Source organism: Microcebus murinus, chromosome 4 (genome assembly GCF_040939455.1).
Source record: "Microcebus murinus isolate Inina chromosome 4, M.murinus_Inina_mat1.0, whole genome shotgun sequence".
Classification (NCBI taxonomy): domain Eukaryota; kingdom Metazoa; phylum Chordata; class Mammalia; order Primates; family Cheirogaleidae; genus Microcebus; species Microcebus murinus.
In genome coordinates, this window is record NC_134107.1 from 88157304 (window position 1) to 88176995 (window position 19692).

At 34.7% G+C, this 19692-nt stretch overlaps 2 protein-coding genes across 7 annotated transcripts in view; one reads left to right on the plus strand and one right to left on the minus strand.

Annotated features, from left to right (window-relative positions):
* The window catches only part of C4H11orf65 (chromosome 4 C11orf65 homolog), a 50039-nt gene extending 32986 nt beyond the window's left edge, over window positions 1–17053 (minus strand). For 2 of the 6 annotated variants that reach the window (XM_076002493.1, XM_076002490.1), the window contains exons 1-2: window positions 16986–17053; window positions 10020–10106 (exon numbers count right to left, since the gene is read on the minus strand). In XM_076002493.1, coding sequence (XP_075858608.1) covers window positions 10020–10097 — 78 coding nt within the window. In that variant the 5' untranslated portion in view covers window positions 10098–10106; window positions 16986–17053. Of the gene's footprint in view, window positions 1–10019; window positions 10107–12871; window positions 12916–15669; window positions 15829–16985 lie in introns of all 6 variants that reach the window. The other 4 variants (XM_076002489.1, XM_076002494.1, XM_076002491.1 and 1 more) reach the window with 4 other exon arrangements.
* LOC105876119 (MICOS complex subunit MIC26) lies at window positions 5526–6440 on the plus strand. The gene has a single exon (XM_012773734.3). The coding sequence runs from the start codon at window positions 5556–5558 to the stop codon at window positions 6150–6152; it is 597 nt and encodes a 198-aa protein (XP_012629188.1). The 5' UTR covers window positions 5526–5555; the 3' UTR covers window positions 6153–6440.
* Window positions 17054–19692: the final 2639 nt, after the last annotated feature.

A 19692-nucleotide genomic window follows, 5' to 3' on the forward strand; every position in this document is an offset into this window, starting at 1 on the left:
CCGTCCCCAAACTTCTTACTTACTCTTGGTAAACTCCCTTCCTCAGTTTACTTATGTTAAATCAAATAAAATAAATTCAAATTGAAGTAATCCATAGTACCAGTATGACAATTCGAGGCCCTGTTGCAATTGCCTATGGAAGATGGTATAGCCCATGTCAACACAAAGAGTACTTTTTCTAAAAGGAAGACATACTTTTCCCCAAGTAAAATCCCACATTGCGTATAAAAAAAATTGTAGTATGGTTTAAAATCTTAATAGTATCTTCTAAATATGTAGATTACTGTATTAGTTATCTACTGAGACACAACAAGTCACCCCAAAACTCACTGGCTTAGAACAACAACTATATTATTTCTTTCTTTCTGTTAGTTAACAGGGGAGTTCTGCTGGTCTTGCTTGGACTCACACATGTGGTTGTAGTCAGCTGCCAGATCAGTTGGAGGTGGGTGATTTAATATGGCTCACACATATAGCTGGGTTTTCAGGTGGGATTACTGGAATATCTAGGATGGCTTTCTCTCTACATAGAGTTTCAGTTTGAGCTTCTTCATTGCATGGAGGTTTCAAAGTACCAAAGAGAGAAAGAAAGTAGAAGTTGCAATGCTTCTTAAGGCCTTATCTTAGAAGTCACACAGCAACATTTATTCTACATTCTATTGGTCACACTCAAGTCCTAGCAGGCTTCAGGAGGTCAAGTACAAGCTGTGACCCGTAGGAAGTTCCACATATACTACAATCTCACTCAGAGGTTGGTCTGAAGTACAGTGGAGAAGTGAAATCCTTCCACAGGTTAGAATGTAAAGTAGCATAACTGGTTTGTATTGTGCCTGAAAGGTGGCCAGAAGTATAGATCTATAGATGTATGGTGATGGATGATTTGTCTGGATGGTCAGGGATTTGGAATGAACATGGTTAGAAAATTGGTGACAAGACAGTTTGGGGAAAGGGGTATGTGCACAGACCTCTCCAAATGGGAACCAAGTGTGAAGATATTTGTGTTCTATATGAATGTTCAACAAAGAACAATCACAGCAAAGAAGAATCTTAATAATCAGATGGGCAAGATGATTCATTCTTTGGAATCAGTCAGCCTTTTTCCCCAGCTACTGCTCTCCTTGTCCAACAGGCTCATGAACAAAGTGGCCATGACACCAGGAATGGAGTTTATTCATAGACTCAGCAAAATGGATTTCTACTCAATAAATATGGCTACTGCCACTGCTGAGTGCCCAGCTTGCCAAAGCAGAGACCAATACTGAAGCCCTAATATGGCATAATTCCTTGGCAGAACTAGATAGCTTCCTATGACAGATCAATTATTTGAAACACTTCCATAATGGAAGGGGCAACACTTTGTTCTCACTGGACCTAACACTTTACCCTTCCATGGGCACGATGCTTCTATAAAAACTACCGTCAAGGCCGGGCACGATGGCTCACGCCTGTAATCCTAGCTCTCTGGGAGGCCGAGGCGGGTGGATCGTTGGAGCTCAGAAGTTCAAGACCAGCCTGAGCAAGAGCGAGACCCCGTCTCTACTAAAAATAAAAAATAATAAAAAAAAAAAGTTAATTGGCCAACTGAAAATGGAAAAAAAAAAATAAAGGAATAAAAAAAAAAAAAACTACCATCAATATACTCTGAAAATGCTTTATTCATTATCATAGTATCCCACATAACATTGCTCCTAATCAGAAAACTTGGTTCACAGCAAATGTAGCACACCAATGGGTACATGCTCTTGAAATTCACTGATCTTACCTTGTTCCCAATCACCCTAAAGCAACTGGCCTGATAGGATGGTGGAATAGCATTTTGCAGACTCAGTTATAATAGAGTTACAGTGAACACTTTTCAGACTAGGTTGATGTCTTCCATGTTGTAATAGATGCTATTTCTCACCATATGTTGGTATATGGTGGCATTCATGAGTTTGGGTATCAAGGGATAGAACTGGAAGTGGCTCCCTCTCAATATTACCTTTAATAATCCACTAGTATAAATTTTGTTTACTAACCTTTGGGTTCTGCAGATATAAAGGTCTTAGACAAAAGATAACAAGTGTTCACAATAATGGAGAGTAAAGGGAACTCTTGCATATTGTTGGTGAGAATATAATTAGTAAAGCCATTATGGAAAACAGTATGGAGGTTCTTTAAAACATTAAAAATATACTACCTTATGATCCAGCAATCCTACTTTGGGCATATATCCAAAGGAGTATCAGTACTAAACTCTCATGTTCATTGTAGCATTACTCACAATAGCCAAGATAAAAAAAATCAGTGTAGGTGTCCATTAATGAATGAATGGGTAAAAAAACAGGGAAATGTTGGTCAAAGGATAAAAAATTTCAGCTACACAGGAGGAATAAATTAAGGAAATCTATTGTACAATATGGTGACTGTAGTTAAAAACAATGTATATATGCTTGAAAAGTGCTGAGAAAGTAGATTTTAAGTATTCTTACCACAAAAAAATGAGAATGTAAGGTAATGCATATGTGTTAATTAGCTTAATTTAGCCACTCTATAATATATACATGTTTCAAAACATCATGTATACCATAAATATACATAATTTTTATATTTCAATTAAAAATATTAAACATTTCATATTGATAAGGCTCAACTAAACAAGGAGCTATAACAATCCTTAGCTTGTATGTATGTACTAATATTATTTCAAAACATATAAAACTAACATTGACAGAATTCCAGGAGATATACATAAATATCCAATTATAACCAGAGACTTTAACACACTTCTCTTAAGAACTAAAAGAACAGGAAGAAAATCAATAAGGCTACCAAAGATTTTAACAATATAATGAACTAATTTTGTGTGACTTCAGAATACATTTTTTTCCTCAAGTTTACATGTAAGTAACATTTACCAAAACAGATTTTTTTGGGGCCATAAAGCAAGCTTCAACAAATTTCAAATTGTTAAAGTCATACAAAGTATGTTTTCTGGCTTCAGTAGAATTAAACAAGAAATCAATAACAGAAAGATAACCATAAAACGCCCAAATATTTGGTAATTAAATAACCCCTGGGTCAAAAAATCACAATGAAATTTTAAAATATTTTTAATTGAAAGGTAATAAATACCAAAACCTGTGGGGTATCTCTAAAGAAATGCTTAGAAGGAACTTAATAGTTTTAAAAGCATATGCTATAAAACAATAAAAGTTGAAAATCTAATATCCAATTTTCAATCTCAATAAGTTTTAGAAAGAATAACAAATCAAATCCCGCCAAAAAGTTGATGGAAAAAAAAACAATAAAATCAGAAATCAATGAAATGGAACACAGGTGAAATAGAGAAAACTAACAAAGTCAAAGGTCAGTTTTTAAAAAAAATTAATAAAATTGGGCCCAGTGTGGTACCTCATGCCTGTAGTCCCAGCACTTTGGAAGGCCCAGGTGGGAGGATCAAGGCTGCCGTGAACTATGATTGCACCATTGCACTCCAGCCTGGGCAACAGAGTAAGACCCTGTTTCTAAAAAAAATAAAAACTAAGAAAAAAATTGATAAATCCCTAGCAAGACAGATGTAGAGAAATAGAAAGAGAGCATTTAGCAATACCCCTACAGATCTTACAAATGTTAAAAGGATCATGAGAGGAAATTATAAATACTTTATTGCCAATAAATTTGACAATTTAAATGAAACAAACAAATCCCTTGAAAACGTCACTTAGCAAAAAGGGCACAAGAAGAAATATGTATCTGAATAGTCCTGTATTATTAGAGAAATGGAATCCATAATTAAAAACTTTTCCACAAAGAAAACTCCTAACCCAGATAGCTTTGCTAATGTATTCTTCCAAACATTTATAGAAGAAATAATACTAATCACACAAACTTCCAGATAACAAAAAAGAAGGAATACTTTCCAACCCCTTTTATGAGGTCAATCCTGATATCACAACCTGGCAAAAACATTACAAAAGAAAGAAAGAAAGAAAAATTATATCCATGAAGAATTATGCAAAAATCCTAAAGTTTAGTAAATCAAATCTAGGATATATCAAAATGGTAACACATCATGGTAAAGTAATTTATTCCAGTAATGACAGGTTGGTTTAACATTTGAATATCAATCAATGTAATTTACCATACAAAGAGAATGAAGAAGAAAGACCATATGATCAACTAGTAGATGTAGTAAAAACATTTGATAAAATTTAACACCTAGAGTTTTTATAGAAACAAAAATATCAGTAAACTAGAAATAAAGTTAACTTCTCCAAACTGATGATAAGTTTCTACAAAAAACGACAGGTAACATCTTACTGAGTGGTAGAATATTATATGCCTTCTATGTTCAGGAAAAAGACAAGAATGTCTATTATTACCCTTTCTATTCAATATTGTGCTGGAGGTTCTTTTTAGTCCAACAAAGCAAGAAAAATAAACAAATGTATAAATTTCACAAACAAAAAATAAAACTGCCATTACTCAGAGATAACATGGTTAAGTAGAAAATCCAAAGGAATCTATTAAAAATCAATTACAAATATAAAAACAAATAATATTTCTACAAATTTGAAAAAAATAATTAGGAAAAAAACCTAAAAAAATAATACAATTTACAGTAGCATCAAAAAAAGCCAAATACTTAAAAATCAAATGAAAGACTTCTATACTGTATAAAACACTGTGGAGAGAAATTAAGGTATGAAGAAATACACTATATTCACAAAAACTCAATAGAAAGAATAAGTATAGAAATGAACTCAATTCAATTCTCCCTAAATTAATCTATTAATCTAATGTAATCCCAATTATAATCTCAACAGAAACTTTTGTAAAAATTGATAGGCTTATTTTTTTATATGGAAATACAAAAACCCTAGAATAGCTATGATATTCCTGAAGAAGAACAAAATTGGAAGACTATACTATCATACTTACATCCACATTTATTATATAAACCTACAGTTTAGACAATGTGGTGTTGGCCAAATATAGACAAATAGACCAATGCAACAAAATAGAGACCACAGAAACACTTCACATATAAGAATACATGATTAAACAATGGTGGCACCACCACAATATATTGTGGAAAGGTTAGTATTTTTAATAAAAACATTTGATCAGTTAGATATCTGTAAGAAAAAAATTTTGTACCTGTGTTAATATATACAAAAATTAATTTGAGATGGATACTAGGTCTCAATCTGAAACTAAAGCAATTAAGATTCTAGGAAAAACATAAGGAAAATATTATACCTTCTGACTTTGGGTTCAATAAAAATTTCTTAAATAGGACAGAGAAAGCACTCACCATAAAGGAAAAGCAATCTATTGGACATTATTAAAATTAAAGACTTCTTTTGTCAAAAACATCTTTAAGAAAGAGACAAGGCCAACCTAGAAGAAGATACTCACAATGCACATAGTACTCAATAAAGGACTTGCATTCAAGATATATGAAGAACTCCTCTACATGAATATTTATATTTTAATAGTACAGGTAATAGAGCTTGGGGGTTTAAAAATGGAAAGGTGAGGACCCTGCCGGAGCCGCCGCTGCCAGCGACATGTTCAAGGTAATTCAGAGGTCCGTGGGGCCAGCCAGCCTGAGCCTACTCACCTTAAAAGTCTACGCAGCACCGAAAAAGGACTCACCTCCCCCATATCCCATGAAGATTGATGAGCTTTCACTCTACTCAGTTCCCGTGGGTCAATCTAAATATGTGGAAGAACCACGGACCCAACTTGAAGAACGCATCTCACAGCTCCGACATTACTGCGAGCCATATACACGTTGGTGTCAGGAAACATACTCTCAAACTAAGCCCAAGATACAAACTTTGGTTCAATGGGGGTTAGACAGCTATGAATATCTCCAAAATGCACCTCCTGGATTTTTCCCAAGACTTGGTGTTATTGGTTTTGCTGGACTTGTTGGACTCCTTTTGGCTAGAGGTTCAAAAGTAAAGAAGCTGGTATATCCACCTGGTTTCATGGGATTAGCTGCCTCTATCTATTATCCACAACAAGCCATCACATTTGTCCAGGTCAGCGGGGAGAAATTATATGACTCGGGTTTACGAGGCTCCATAGTCGTAGAAGATTTATGGAAGGGGAGCTTTCAAAAGCCAGGAAATGTGAAGAATTCACCTGGAAATAAGTAGAAAACTCCATGCTCTGCCCATATTAATCAGTTATAGGTAAACATTGGAAACTCTATACAGTAAATCAATATTTCTACAGAAAAATGGCAGAGAAGTCAGTATTGAATGTATTAAACTGGCTTTCTTCTTCAGGAAAAACTATACTAGGCCTCTGTTTTCTTGGGTGATACCATCCTACAAGCAAACTAATCTGAAATTTTTTCACCTGGTGATAATGTACAAGCCTTAGAACTCCTCATTCTCATGTTGCTATTTATGTACATAATTAAAATCCAAGTTAAAAAAAAATGGAAAGGTGAATAAATGGGTAGGGATCAAATATAATGGCGAGTCAGATGATTCAATGTCAGCCAGATAGAGCAAGAAACAAAGGCTTAAACATTCTTTAAAGTAATAAATTAACATATAGAAGAACTAAGAAATAATAACATTATGACACTGGGAGTGGAGATAAGCAGGGCCATAGAGGATAAGTAACCTAAGCTCTCAATTACCTTTACAGAAAGGCAAGAAATCACTTCTAAATTGATAAAAAGTAATTGTACAAGCATATTACTTAGAAGCATGGCAGTAACTACTAGATCTACAACAAAAAATAGTTTAAAATGGTTGCCATTAGAGTATGAAGGTGGAGAAGAGTGGGATGGGGGAAAAGACTTGCTTTTCATTATAAATTCTTCTGTATTATTTTACTTATTAAAGAAGTATACATATTAATTTGATAAAAATATTTAAACATTTTAAAAACTGCATTCACATTACTATGACTATGTAAATAAAATCTAAAAAGTTTAGTCAAGCAATGTGCTACAACTATGCATCCTTTATTAGAAGTCACACTCTGGGCCACTTGAAGTAGATGGTATCGAGAATCAAGATCAAATGTATTCTCTTCACATCTTAGAAAAATTTTAATCTGTCTTATATTTAAACCAAGACTTTCATGATTAGCTCTTTTTCAGAGTTTCTAACCTCTTTTTCTACACCCAGCCTCACAGTCATGCTACCATGGGCTACCATTTTTCCCCCAGACATAACCTCAGGAGAGTCATTTGATATTCTGATCTAATTAAATCTATTATTATTTTTATTTCCTTCAGGTTCTGTTACATCTTTTTTCTTTCTTTTTTATTTGGGTGGGTATGTATGTATGTATGTATGTATGTATTTAGGGAAAGAGTCTCACTCTGTTGCCCTGGCTAGAGTACAGTGTATCATCCTAGCTTAACAACCTCAACTCAAACTCCTGAGCTGAAGGAGGAATCCTCCTACCTCAGCCTCCCAAGTAGCTGGGACTACAAGCATGCACCACAATGTCCAGCTAATTTTTTCTATTTTTAGTAGAGACAGGGGGTCTCACTCTTGCTCAGGCTGGTCTCCAACTCTTGACTTCAAGTTATCTTCCTAACCTCGACCTCCCAGAATGCATTACAGGTGTGAGCCACCTCTCCTGGCCTCTCTCTTTTTCTTTTTGTTTTTACATCACTGGCTTTCCTTAAAAGTGAGTTGAACCTTGGTTGTCCATTAATACTTATGAAGATCTGTGTTAACTTTTCTAGGGAGCTACTATGAGTATCCTGTGTTTTTTGGCTGGAGTGCAGTGGTGGAATAATAGCTCACTGTAACCTTGAACTCTTGAGCTCAAGCAATGCTCCAGCCTCAGCCTTCATAGTAGCTGGGACTACAGGCATATGCCAACATGCCTGGCTAATATTTCTATTTTTGTGTGCGTAGATAGGGTCTCATTATATTGCCCAAGCTTGTCTTGAACTCCTGGCCTCAAGTGATCTTCCTGCCTGGCCTCCCAAATCCTGTGCTTTTGGGTAAGTCTCCTGTTTCCCCACAATATTCTCACTCATTAATGGGAAAATTGGGGGCTTTGTGACATGAGTCGAATAACATAATCAGTAGGCTTTCTTTAATGGGTATGGTCAAGTAGCTGGCTATTAAGCAGGTTGTTCCTCAAATAAGAAAATTCAGAGGGTTTTACTGTGCCAAATCTATACTAGAATGAGCTTTTCCAGATGGTTTATTTGATTTTTCTTTTAAAAGAGATAAGCCATTGGGGTTATTTTGGGATTTGTTTGTTTGCCTAACAGTATGTATATATCCACCCAGCAGCATTTCTTTTCTTTTCTTTTTTTTTTTTTTTTTTGCAACTGTCAGAGAGAAGCAGCAGACTTTTGACTATTGGTAAATATCCATCTACCTGCAGCTCTGGATCTGGTAGTGACAGTGGAGACAACTGGCACAGCTGTTCCATGTACAGATCTTCAATTAACCCCTTCTTTTCAGTTGTCCTTTCAGCCCTTTCAAATTGCTAATTCCAAATTCATGTCCTTTCTGGGGTACCAATGACAAACCAATTCCCTCAATGGAAACGCCCCAAGGTGTGTCTAGGCAAGTGCTTCTACACAGTTTGTCCAACAGGATGCTACCATCTATTTTTGGTTTTCCAGAAATTAGATAAAATTTTCATCTGCTCATCAACTCCCTTATCTCTGTTATAAATTAACCATTTATATACTGTCATTTCAATGGGCTCCTGGTTGGATAGAATGTAAAAATGTGTGCTCCGTCTATCAATACACACATATACACACATACACTTGTGTGTTTATATGCATGGCTTATCTGCTGAAGCTCCTTTAAGGGCAAGGAAGTATTATAAAATGGCCAGCACGGTGCCAGGAATATAGTAAGTATTCAAAGATGTGTGGCTAGTTGGATGTGGGAAAAAAGAAGTTACAAATGATAGAAAAGCTTAAGCCTGGATAATGAGTATACTGATAAAAACCAATTAAGAAAGAGTAAGTTTCAAAAGAAAATTAGCCAGGTGGAGTAGTACACTACAGTCCCAGCTACTCAGCAGGCTGAGGCAGGATAATGGCTTGAGCCCAGGAGTTCAAGACTAGACTGGGCAATATAGCAAGATCCCTGTCAAAAGAAAGAAAAGAAAGAAAGAAAGAAAGAAAGAAAGAAAGAAAGAAAGAAAGAAGGAAGGAAGGAAGGAAGGAAGGAAGGAAGGAAGGAAGGAAGGAAGGAAGGAAGGAAGGAAGGAAGGAAGGAAGGAAGGAAGGAAGGAAGGAAGGAAGGAAGGAAGATTCTTATTTTAGTATTAGAAATCAATATAGTTATGCCTCAGCATAGGTTTTTTGGCATTGGTAGAGGCAAAAGAGGCAAATAATGGAAGCTACTTTGTAATATTTGAATAACTGATATAAAGGGGATCTTATGTGCTAGAAACAGAGCCATATCACTTCACACAAAATTACCAGGCACAAAGTACTACTGCTATCAGAAAAAAAAGAGTGAAGTCATTTTAACTATTGGCTCTCACCCAATCAGGTAAGTCAACTTGGAATATTCCTTATAGCTAGGAGGCCAGCTATGCCCATATAAGAGCAAGATAAGTGACTACTAAATTACCCCAGATACAGTGTATTAATAAACTTCAAGCTCCTCAATAGTAGGTACTCTATAAAAATTTAATGAGTGAATATATTCCTAACAACTGCTCACTAACCTAATTCCTGAGTCAAGAAATAAAATGTTTAGAAGTAAAAGTTAAATAAGCCTATTATGAATACTTTCATTGACAGTAGCCATCATCCAAGTGCCTGGCCCAGACTATAATAAACTCAATAATATTTGTGAGGTTAACGAAATAACTAATTAATTGTAACTTTCTGAAACTCTAAAAAGGAAATCTGTCTTATAAAGTGAAGGGTGTTACACAATTCTGTAAATATAATAAAAACTGTTGAATTGTATATTTTATTCTAAAAACCATTGAACTGTTCACTTTAAACAGATGAAATTTTTGACATATAAATTATATTTCAATAAACTGCTAAATAAACTCACAAGGAAATTTTTCCAGGCCTGCTGAATGACTCTGGCAGCTTTATCTGATGTTAATTTTGAATCCTGTTCCCAAGGCATTTGAAATTCCTAAAAGAAAATAAGAAAAAAGGTTACATTTAAAATTATTTTATATGATCTGTTATAAAACTATCATTAGAATTTAATGAAAATTAAAGAGTTGTAGAAATGAAATAATGAAAATCAGATTTGTATCAAAATAATAAAAATAACAATAGTCACCTACTATTGATTGCCTAATATGTTCCGATTTGTTGTTTTTTTCCTAATTCCAACAACAACCTTGAATAGCAGATTTTACTAATATGTTTATGTTAAAGATGAGGAAACTGACCTTCTAGGTCTAAGGTTAAATAGCGAGTAACTAAGCCAGTATTAAACCCAAGTCATCTTGTCTTAAAAGTCCACGATCTTTACATACACTGTTGTATTTCTTCAAATAAACCTTTGTTAATCAACATGCACAGAGACAGAGTTCCATCTGTAAAATTGCCCAGGTCCCTAACCTAGAATGACAAATGATTACAGACTTTTCCTTTCTTTGTAACTCTTAACTACATGGACTACTTAATATATCATGCATTAAAATGTCAAAAAAAGATGAAGCTTGAATATTAAGGAACAAAACAAAATCACTAATTCTAATTTATAATTCTTATTAATACTATTTAGTATTTAAATAGTATTTAAGAAAGATTTAGTAATGAAGAAGTCAGAAAGATATTACAGTTTGAGTTCTTTAAAAAGTTGCAGCATAGGCCAGGTGCAGTGGCTCACGCCTGTAATCCTAGCACTCTGGGAGGCAGAGGCAGGAGGATCCTTTGAGCTCAGGAGTTTGAGACCAGCCTGAGCAAGAGAGAGACCCTGTCTCTACTAAAAAAATAGAAAGAAATTAACTGCACAGCTAAAAAATGTATATAAAAATTAGCTGGGCATGGTGGTGCATGCCTGTAGTTCCAGCTACTTGGGAGGCTGAGACAGTAAAATTTCTTGAGCTCAGGAGTTTGAGGTTGCTGTGAGCTAAGCTGACACCATGGCACTCTAGCCAGGGCAACAGAGTGAGACTCTGTCTCAAAAAAAAAAAAAAAAAAGTTGCAGCATAAATTGTTATTTATGCTGCTTAAATGCTTATAACACTAAAAAAGCATCTCATTCAAAACTGAATGATTGATTAGATCAAATAATGAAATTATTCCAGTATTGCTCCAGTGTTATCAGAAGAGTGATATACAAGAATTTTCTGTTTGTGTAGGTTATATAAATTATGTTTAATAATTTTAATCACTTTTCAGTATATATGAGAGAAAATACAAGGTATACATAAGATTTGCAGCAAGTCATTGCTTTTGGTAGTTTTCTTACATATAATCATAGAAAGAAGACTAATGAACTAAAAGACTGAAGATGTGCTTTAGTTCACACTGCTATTTAATATAACCTTGGACAAATAGGCTTACCATCTTTAGGCTTCAGTTTTATCATTTGAAAATGAAAGCATTACAATAAATTAACTCCAAAGTTGCAGTTTCACAACTTTGTGAGTTTACATTATAAGGCCAAATGGTCAAATATAGAGAGAAAAAAAGTCCTGCACTAAACACAGGGAGAAACATGGATTTCCACTTAATCTCAGACTTATTAATCCTTTACAGTATAACTAGTGTAACTCATTACATTTACAATAGAAAAATGGTTCTGAGATGCTTTATCATAGTCCAAAGTGAATAAATTTTGCTTAAAAATTTAAAATTCTGAACTGTTACTTATAAAATGCAAAATGTGTAAGGATTTATAAATCCAAAGGCCCTGAACTATTTAAACACATAATACACACTACTAATATGCACATTATATTTAGAGAGACAGAGGCTAAACAGAAAAAATGTCTAAAGGAGATGCCATTTATAGGAAAAATAAAAGAAAAAACTATTTATGTGTTTTCTTAATTTGTTATTTTCTCTTTTGATGTTTTAAATTATTTAGGAGCTTAAAATTAAAGGTATTTCTTCCTAATTTTATATATTACTTTTTTAAACTAACATTTTTATGAATATGGAGAAGGTTTTCTATGAAAAATAATCTGTCCTTTTTCTTTCCCTACAAATACCCTTAGTGATACAGGATGGGTAGACAGGTTAAGTCTTTGGGCTCTGATGTAAGATAGACCAGGATTTAAATCTCAACAAATTCTTCCTCACACTTAGCTATGTGATCTTGCAAAAATTATTTAACTTATTCAAACTTCACATTCCTCATTTGTAAAATATGGGGACTCACAGTACATACCTCACAGAATTGTGAGGATTAAATCAGATAATACAGGCAAAGCATTTAGCACAGTTTTTGAGCCACCATAACCACTCAATGAATCATATCTATTAGTACAATACAGTTTTCTAAAATAAGAACTATTCACATTATTCTGGTTAAAAAACTGATGTAACTAAACATTTTAAGCACAATTATTCTCTTAATTTACAAATAACTATTAGAACAAATGGGAATAAGGAATGATATTTGGAGATTAAAAGATTTGTTAATGTTGATCAAGGGATAGTATTTTGAGGAATATTATTTCTAACCAGCAGGTAGAGAAATAAAAGTATAATTTATCTTTATTTCAGGAAAAAATTTTTTCCTTGTGAATGGTGTGCAACTAGTTTTAATAATTTTTACGGACATTGTCATTATTTATATCATTAGAAGACACAAATACAGAAGGCAGCTCTGCCATCTGAACTTTATAACTTCTAAAAAATGATATCAAAATTTCAATTTTAAAATATGATAAAACATAAACACAGGTATAATGAATTTTGAAACACGATAGTCACCTTAATTCATTACTCTTATGTTTTCTTGTCCGTGTTCTTTTTCACTGGTCAACATACAGAACATAGTTATTTTGGTTATTCACAAATAACAGGATAATTAAAAATCATCATTAGAGATACATGTAAATATCAATCCCTATGTAATATCTCATTACTATTTAAAATTCAAAATTATTAACATTGTCTATATTTGTTTGCTTTAAAAGTTATTTACATCATACACAAATGCAAATATAGAACTAGAGTAAAAAAGTGAAAATCATCAACCCTTCATTTCTTCTATCTCAATTCTCTACAAAGGTTATCTCTGTTATAGATGTTTTCTTATATATTAAAAATTAGAAAAAATTAAAAATATGTGTATATATATACATTTTACAAATGTATATATACAAATATACGTACACATACATACAGGATTTTTGCATTAATGTGATCAAACTATACATATTTTATTTTTTTAGTTCATAATATGTGCTGGAAACTTCTCTATATTAATACATAAAGATCTTGCTCATTCTTTTTATAGTTGCACATTATTCCTAAGGATGGATATGTCATAATTTACTTAATCTTTCCTCCATTATTAGACATTCAGGTTGTTTCTTTTTTGTTGTTATAATTCCAAAAGGAATATCCTTATACATATATTTGTACACATGTGTAACTATTTTTGTAGGAGAAATGTTTAGGAGTGACATTGCTGTGATAAAACGTATGCACATAAATATTTGCACTGACTCTTTCTGGAAGGGGATATAAGAAACTGCTAAGAGTATCTCTGGGGAGGGACCTGGGTTCAGGAATGAAAAAGAGATTTTATTCCTTTATACTCTTTTATACTGTTTGATACTTTTTTCACAATGTGCATGTAGTTCAGATATACACCATATAACTTCATAACTATATATGCAACTTCAAAAAAAATGCACATTAAAACTAAAATTTTGACACTACTAAATTGTCTTCAAAAATGCTGTCCAATTTACAGCCATAAACATTCTATGGGAGTGCTTAATTCTAGATTTTACAAAAGAAAAAGTGAAAAACTCAACACAAATAGGACATTAGGACTACAGATCTTTTAACATTATTTCCAAGAATCAAACTGTATGATTTTTTATTAATGCAAAATGATTGGTTAAACTTATAAAACAACATATGTGTTTATGATACCACATGATAGCATTAGTGCTAATTCTTGAAAATTTCGTCATTTTCACAAATACATTCCCAATTTTGTAAGTAGAAATTTAACACTGGGTCTTAAGAATCCCTTCAAATTTACTGTGTGAACATGTCTGAACCAGTTTATTGGGCACTTTGATCTAAATAATTTCACCCATACCTATTTCTGCACATACCTGCTTCCTGTTTATCTTGTGATCGAGGCCAAAGGGTGTTTAGAGGCTGCCAAAGAATTTACTAATATTGCCTTTTGAAATAAACAGTATCTTTATTTGTGTATTTGTTGAACATGTTTACTATCTATCTTGTCTCCCTATAATGTAAGTTCCTTCAGAGCAGACTCTTTCTTCTTATTGTTATATCCCCATTTCTAACAAATAGGTGATCAATAAAGAAATTAGCTGGCTGACTGAATAGGAGATTGGTTAAATAAATTATGATGCATTCATACAATAGGATATTGTAAATATGTTTAAAATGATGCTATAAATGTATATATTAATAGTTTGTCATGAGCAAGACACCACCACATTGCAGATTTGACCTGAAAAGTGTACACAGATAAGATAGAGATGGGATGGGGCATGAGGGAGAGGGGTGGATCTCTGTAAGTAGATCTCTAATAGTTTTGCTACTCTGAGTGTGGTCCATGGACCCATGCCGGTCCCTAAACTGTATGTTACCAGATGAAATAGAGAAATTGAGAGTAGTTAGAAACTTTTATAGCAATTTGACATTGCTATAGCATATAAACACATTAGTGGGCTTGTAGTTTTTATGTCTTCTGGGGTTTTTTCCTTGTTCTAGGAATTCGTTATTGTATTTTACAAAAGTAATGGTCTGCAACACATTAGAAACATGATCTGACTTGTATTTTCAAAGTATCACTCTGAAGGCCGGGCGTGGTGGCTCATGCCTATAATCCTAGCATTCTGGGAGGCCAAGGCCGGAGGATCATTTGAGCTCACAAGTTCCAGACCAACTGAGCAAGAGCGAGACCCCTGTCTGTACTAAAAAAATAAAGAAATTAGCTGGACAACTAAAAAAAAAAAAAAAAATATATATATATATATATATATATATATATATATTAGCTGGGCATGGTGGCACATGCCTGTGTTCCCAGCTACTTGGGAGGCTGAGGCAGGAGGATCACTTGAGCCCAGGAGTTTGAGGTTGCTGTGAGCGAGGCTGATGCCATGGCACTCCATCCTGGGCAACAGAGTGAGACTCTGTCTCAAACAAACAAACAAAAAGTATCACTCTGAAGAGGCACAAAAGAAAACAAAAGAAACCCCTAAGCTGTAGTTATGGTTCATCCATGAATAATTACATAGTCACAATAATGTAAATATTAACATTACCAAAATGTATGCTACAATAGTAGTACCCCATAATTATATACCCCATGATAACACCACCCATGATAATGTGAATTTGGATATAATATGATTGATTACTGGCTCCTATCCTCAAAACAGGTTCACCCTAGATATTTAATTAATTTTGGAATAAATCTTATATTGATGCAATTAAAAATTTGGACCCTATTTAGTGCTACAGCATGATTTTTTTCTTTTAATTAGGAAGAAGTGGAACAAGTCACTCACATCAACGAGGAATAATGAAGTTCAACATCATTTCAAGAATGAGCTTGTTAAATGTTGTTGGAGGGTCAATAAACTGGGAATAAAGTATTAGATTTGGCCAGATAAAGTCACTTGTGACTTTGACAGGTACTGTTTCAGTGGAGTAGCAGGGAAGGAAGCCTGAGGTGGGTAGAGGAAGTAGAATAGTTTAAACAATAAAAACAGTAACAATTCTTTGGAGAGCTGTAAGGGAGCAGAAAAATGAGATGGTGATGGGAAGAGGGTAGCTCGGAGGTGGGAATGGGTTAAAGGGATTTTTTTTTATTTTTAAATACGAGAGATACTAAAGCATGTAAAGATTTACGATCCAGTAGTGAGGAAGAAATTAAAGGTACAGGAGAGGTATAAATTAAAGAGTAAAACTCTGAGTTGGTATAAGAGACAGATCAGAAAGGACAGTTGCTGGCCTTAGGTAAGAAATAAGACCTACTTTACATGGCTATTATGAGACTCCAAATAAATTAACCAATGTGAAAACACTTCATAAACTGTAAGATACTAAGAAGTACTATCAAACCACTGCTCTGGTAATGAAGTATTTCACTACACCCAGGTGCCACTTGCAGATTCAAAGATAAAAGATTTTGCAAACTTATTACCTACTCTGGGAGACACTATCCCAAATCAATGAAAACTTTTATTGTGGACGATGTTTCCACTGATCTGTTTTTAGGTTTCGTGATAAGCGAACAAGATGTTTGGGTTCTTGGTTTCACGTACTTTAAAAGCTTTACAACAGTCTTAAAATTAATTTGCTGGGATCCGAACCTGTACTTCCTATTTTGTTTCCCTTACTAAATTTTTACTGAATAAACAAATGTGTTTCGTGGTTATCAGTTTCATAATTTTGCTTTTCTATCTGTGGTCCTTTACACTGAAGGACTGAGGAAGAGGAAAAACTACTGCTAACCTACTCCTTAAAAACGCCTTTCCCAATCTCTAAATAATTAATTGTCTCTTTGTAGAGCAGCAGAGATTTGTGAATACGCAAATTGGGCAACGAGAAAGCTTTTCAAACTGACCGACGCAACTTCACCAAGGGAGAGGAAAGGAAGCCCCGGAGAAGGGGTTAACCTCAGGCAAGATTATAAACTAACGGGGGTAGGCCTAGTGGGGTGAGGGGCTTTACAGGAATGAAACATCCTTAAGAAGGATAACAGGGCACGGACATCAACGGTATGGGGCCTTTAAGGACCTGAAACTGGAAAGGCTCAGTCGCCACAACGGCGGAAAAGGAATGGTACAGGCGGAGAGGAAGGGGACACCAATTCCTTCACCTGCCAATCGGCGCTGGACGGGGCTCCGCCTGTTTCCTTGGTAACATCGCAAGCGGAAATGACGTAAACCTAGTTCCGTTCCCTCCCGCCCCGCTTGCCTTCTTAGGCCCCGCCTCCCAGGCCCCGCCTTCTGGGCTAAGAGCTTTTCTCCAACTCCGACCTTGCAAAGTCCTCCGGATGCAGAAACTGTTATGAATGAGTAGGGTTGGTTCAGTTAGAGCCTTCACTTGGATTGTCACTGGCTTTGAGGCAAAGGATTTTGAAAGGGAAACCAAAGCGATTGTTTACAAAGTTCGGCACTATTAATATATTATAAAGCCTGATAACTTCAAGCAAGGACCTTAACGATGTTGGAAAAATAAAATGAAATATTATCTATTTAATGTATTCATTTGAAAATAAGAAAACTGATCCTTCTAGTGATCTGACAAGTCTTGCTCAAGCTCAAAGAATAAGTAAGCACAGAACTCATGACTGCAGTCCGATGCTGTTTCTAACTTTAGGCTCTCTAGCTGGTAAAGCCTAAACCAGTTTTTAAGGGAAAACAGATGACTTCTAAATGAGTTTTCTAATAAACGATATAAACAATACATATCTAAAGAGAGTTTGATTTGCTTGAATTCTGAATATCCAACAGTGTGGCAATGCTTTAGTTGGTCACAAATTACAGCATTGTAAAATAATCTTGTTCAGAACTGCCCAGTTCTGCTATTTCCCTCCTATGTTCATGCATATAATTATTAATAGTTTGTAAGGAAGATGAACTTCTAGGGGGAAAAAAACCTCACAGAAAATTTTCTCTGTATAAAAACATTTGTACAGAAGAAATTCCTTGTGGGTTAATTCAGTGATTCACTGAACTTCCAGAGTTCTTTAAAGTCATTATCACAGTCATAAGCAGGTAGGGGAACTTTAGTTCCTCTTTAAGTATTTACCTTGATACATTAATACACAGTAGTTATGAATAATAAACTGTAAAAATATAGTCATGGAAAGAAACATTATGAGGCTGGGCATAGTGGCTCATGCCTGTAATCCCAGCACTTTGGGAAGCCAAGATGAGAGGATGAGACCAGCCTCGTCAACATAGCAAGGCCCCATCTCTACAAAAAATAACAAAATTAGCTAGGTGTGATGGTATGCACCTGTAGTCCCAGCCACTCAGGAGGCTGAGGTAGGAGGATGGCTTGAGCCCTTGAGTTTGAGGCTACAGTGAGCTATGATCGTGCCACTGCACTCCAGCCTGGGTGACAGTGTGAGATCCTGTCTCTACAAAATAAATGAATAAAATAAATGAAAGTATATTTAAGATATACTGCCTTGTTTATATATTACTTTAAAAATAAACTCTATATATTTTAAATGAAGTCCTTGTCTGAATTACTAAAGGAAATTAACAATGGTTACTATTTGAGTACTTATTACGTTACCTCTAAACTGATACAGAAGAACTCAGCAATTTCTACATACTAGGCTCAAACCTTCTGTTATTGATCTAATACATGTAAGAATCTTTCAATTCTTCAAAGAAAAATATCTTTCTTTAAATTAGCCACAAGGGATCATTAACATTCAAAAATCTAAAGTGTTATGTTTAGTCATTTACATGTACCTGCTTAAATCTAGAAACAGTTTACTAGGAAGAACACTAAAGAACTTCTGGTGGTTTCATAGAAATATTTCCCACCTGCCTCCTCTCTGTTCCTTGTCCACTCATTCTCTTTTTCTTTTATCATTATTATACAATATGTAGTATTATATTTATGAAATTAATATTCTTGGTTTCCAGTAAGAAGGAAAAATTTTTTCTTTATAAACCATGACAACAGATAAGGAAACAAAATGAATTGGTATGAGAAAAGGGGAAATATTAATATTTATAGTGCAGAGGGAGAAAGGTCACAATTATATGTCATTTCTCTCCTCTGCTGCTTTGGCACTGCAACAAACTTCAGCAATAGACAAGAGTGCCCCTGGATGTGAGCATGGACTCTTTTATAATTATGGAAAATATTTCATTGGTAGAAAACCACAATGTCACACACGAGAAGTGGGTGTGGATCAAAGGCACAAGTACAGCAGTGGCCTAAAGGAAGCCAGAGGGACCTCTAACCAGGCATCGATCCTCCTGGTGAGGTTTAGCAGTTTGAAGTGGCTAGCGAAAGGCACTGGTATCTTTAGCTAATTCTTTGCACAGAAATCTGTCCTCCTTATCCCATGACTCTTGTTAAGGATTTTTCTGTTGCTTTCTTAGAAGAGGCTTATTAATCCACAATGCTAGTAGCAATTAGTGAGTGTACAAAAATCAAGATCAGGGGTCATACTAAGTCTATGAGTTAGAATTTCTTTTATTCCTGCTTTAATATACTAAGTGATACAAAATTCTCTCTTTTCTATAGGACAATTTAAATTTGTTAATGAAAGAACTATGCAATAGGTCGGGCACGGTGGCTCACGCCTATAATCCTAGCACTTTGGGAGGCCGAGGCAGGCGGATTGCTCAAGGTCAGGAGTTCGCAACCAGCCTGAGCGAGACCCTGTCTCTACCAAAAATAGAAAGAAATTAATTGACCAACTAAAAATATATATACAAAAAATTAGCCGGGCATGGTGGTGCATGCCTGTAGTCCCAGCTACTTGGGAGGCTGAGGCAGTAGGATGGCTGAGCCCAGGACATTGAGGTTGCTGTGAGCCAGGCTGATGCCAC

What these genes read in the sequence shown, in the direction of transcription:
- LOC105876119 (XM_012773734.3), top strand. Translation starts at nt 5,556, where the DNA reads ATGTTCAAGGTAATTCAGAGGTCCGTGGGGCCAGCCAGCCTGAGCCTA.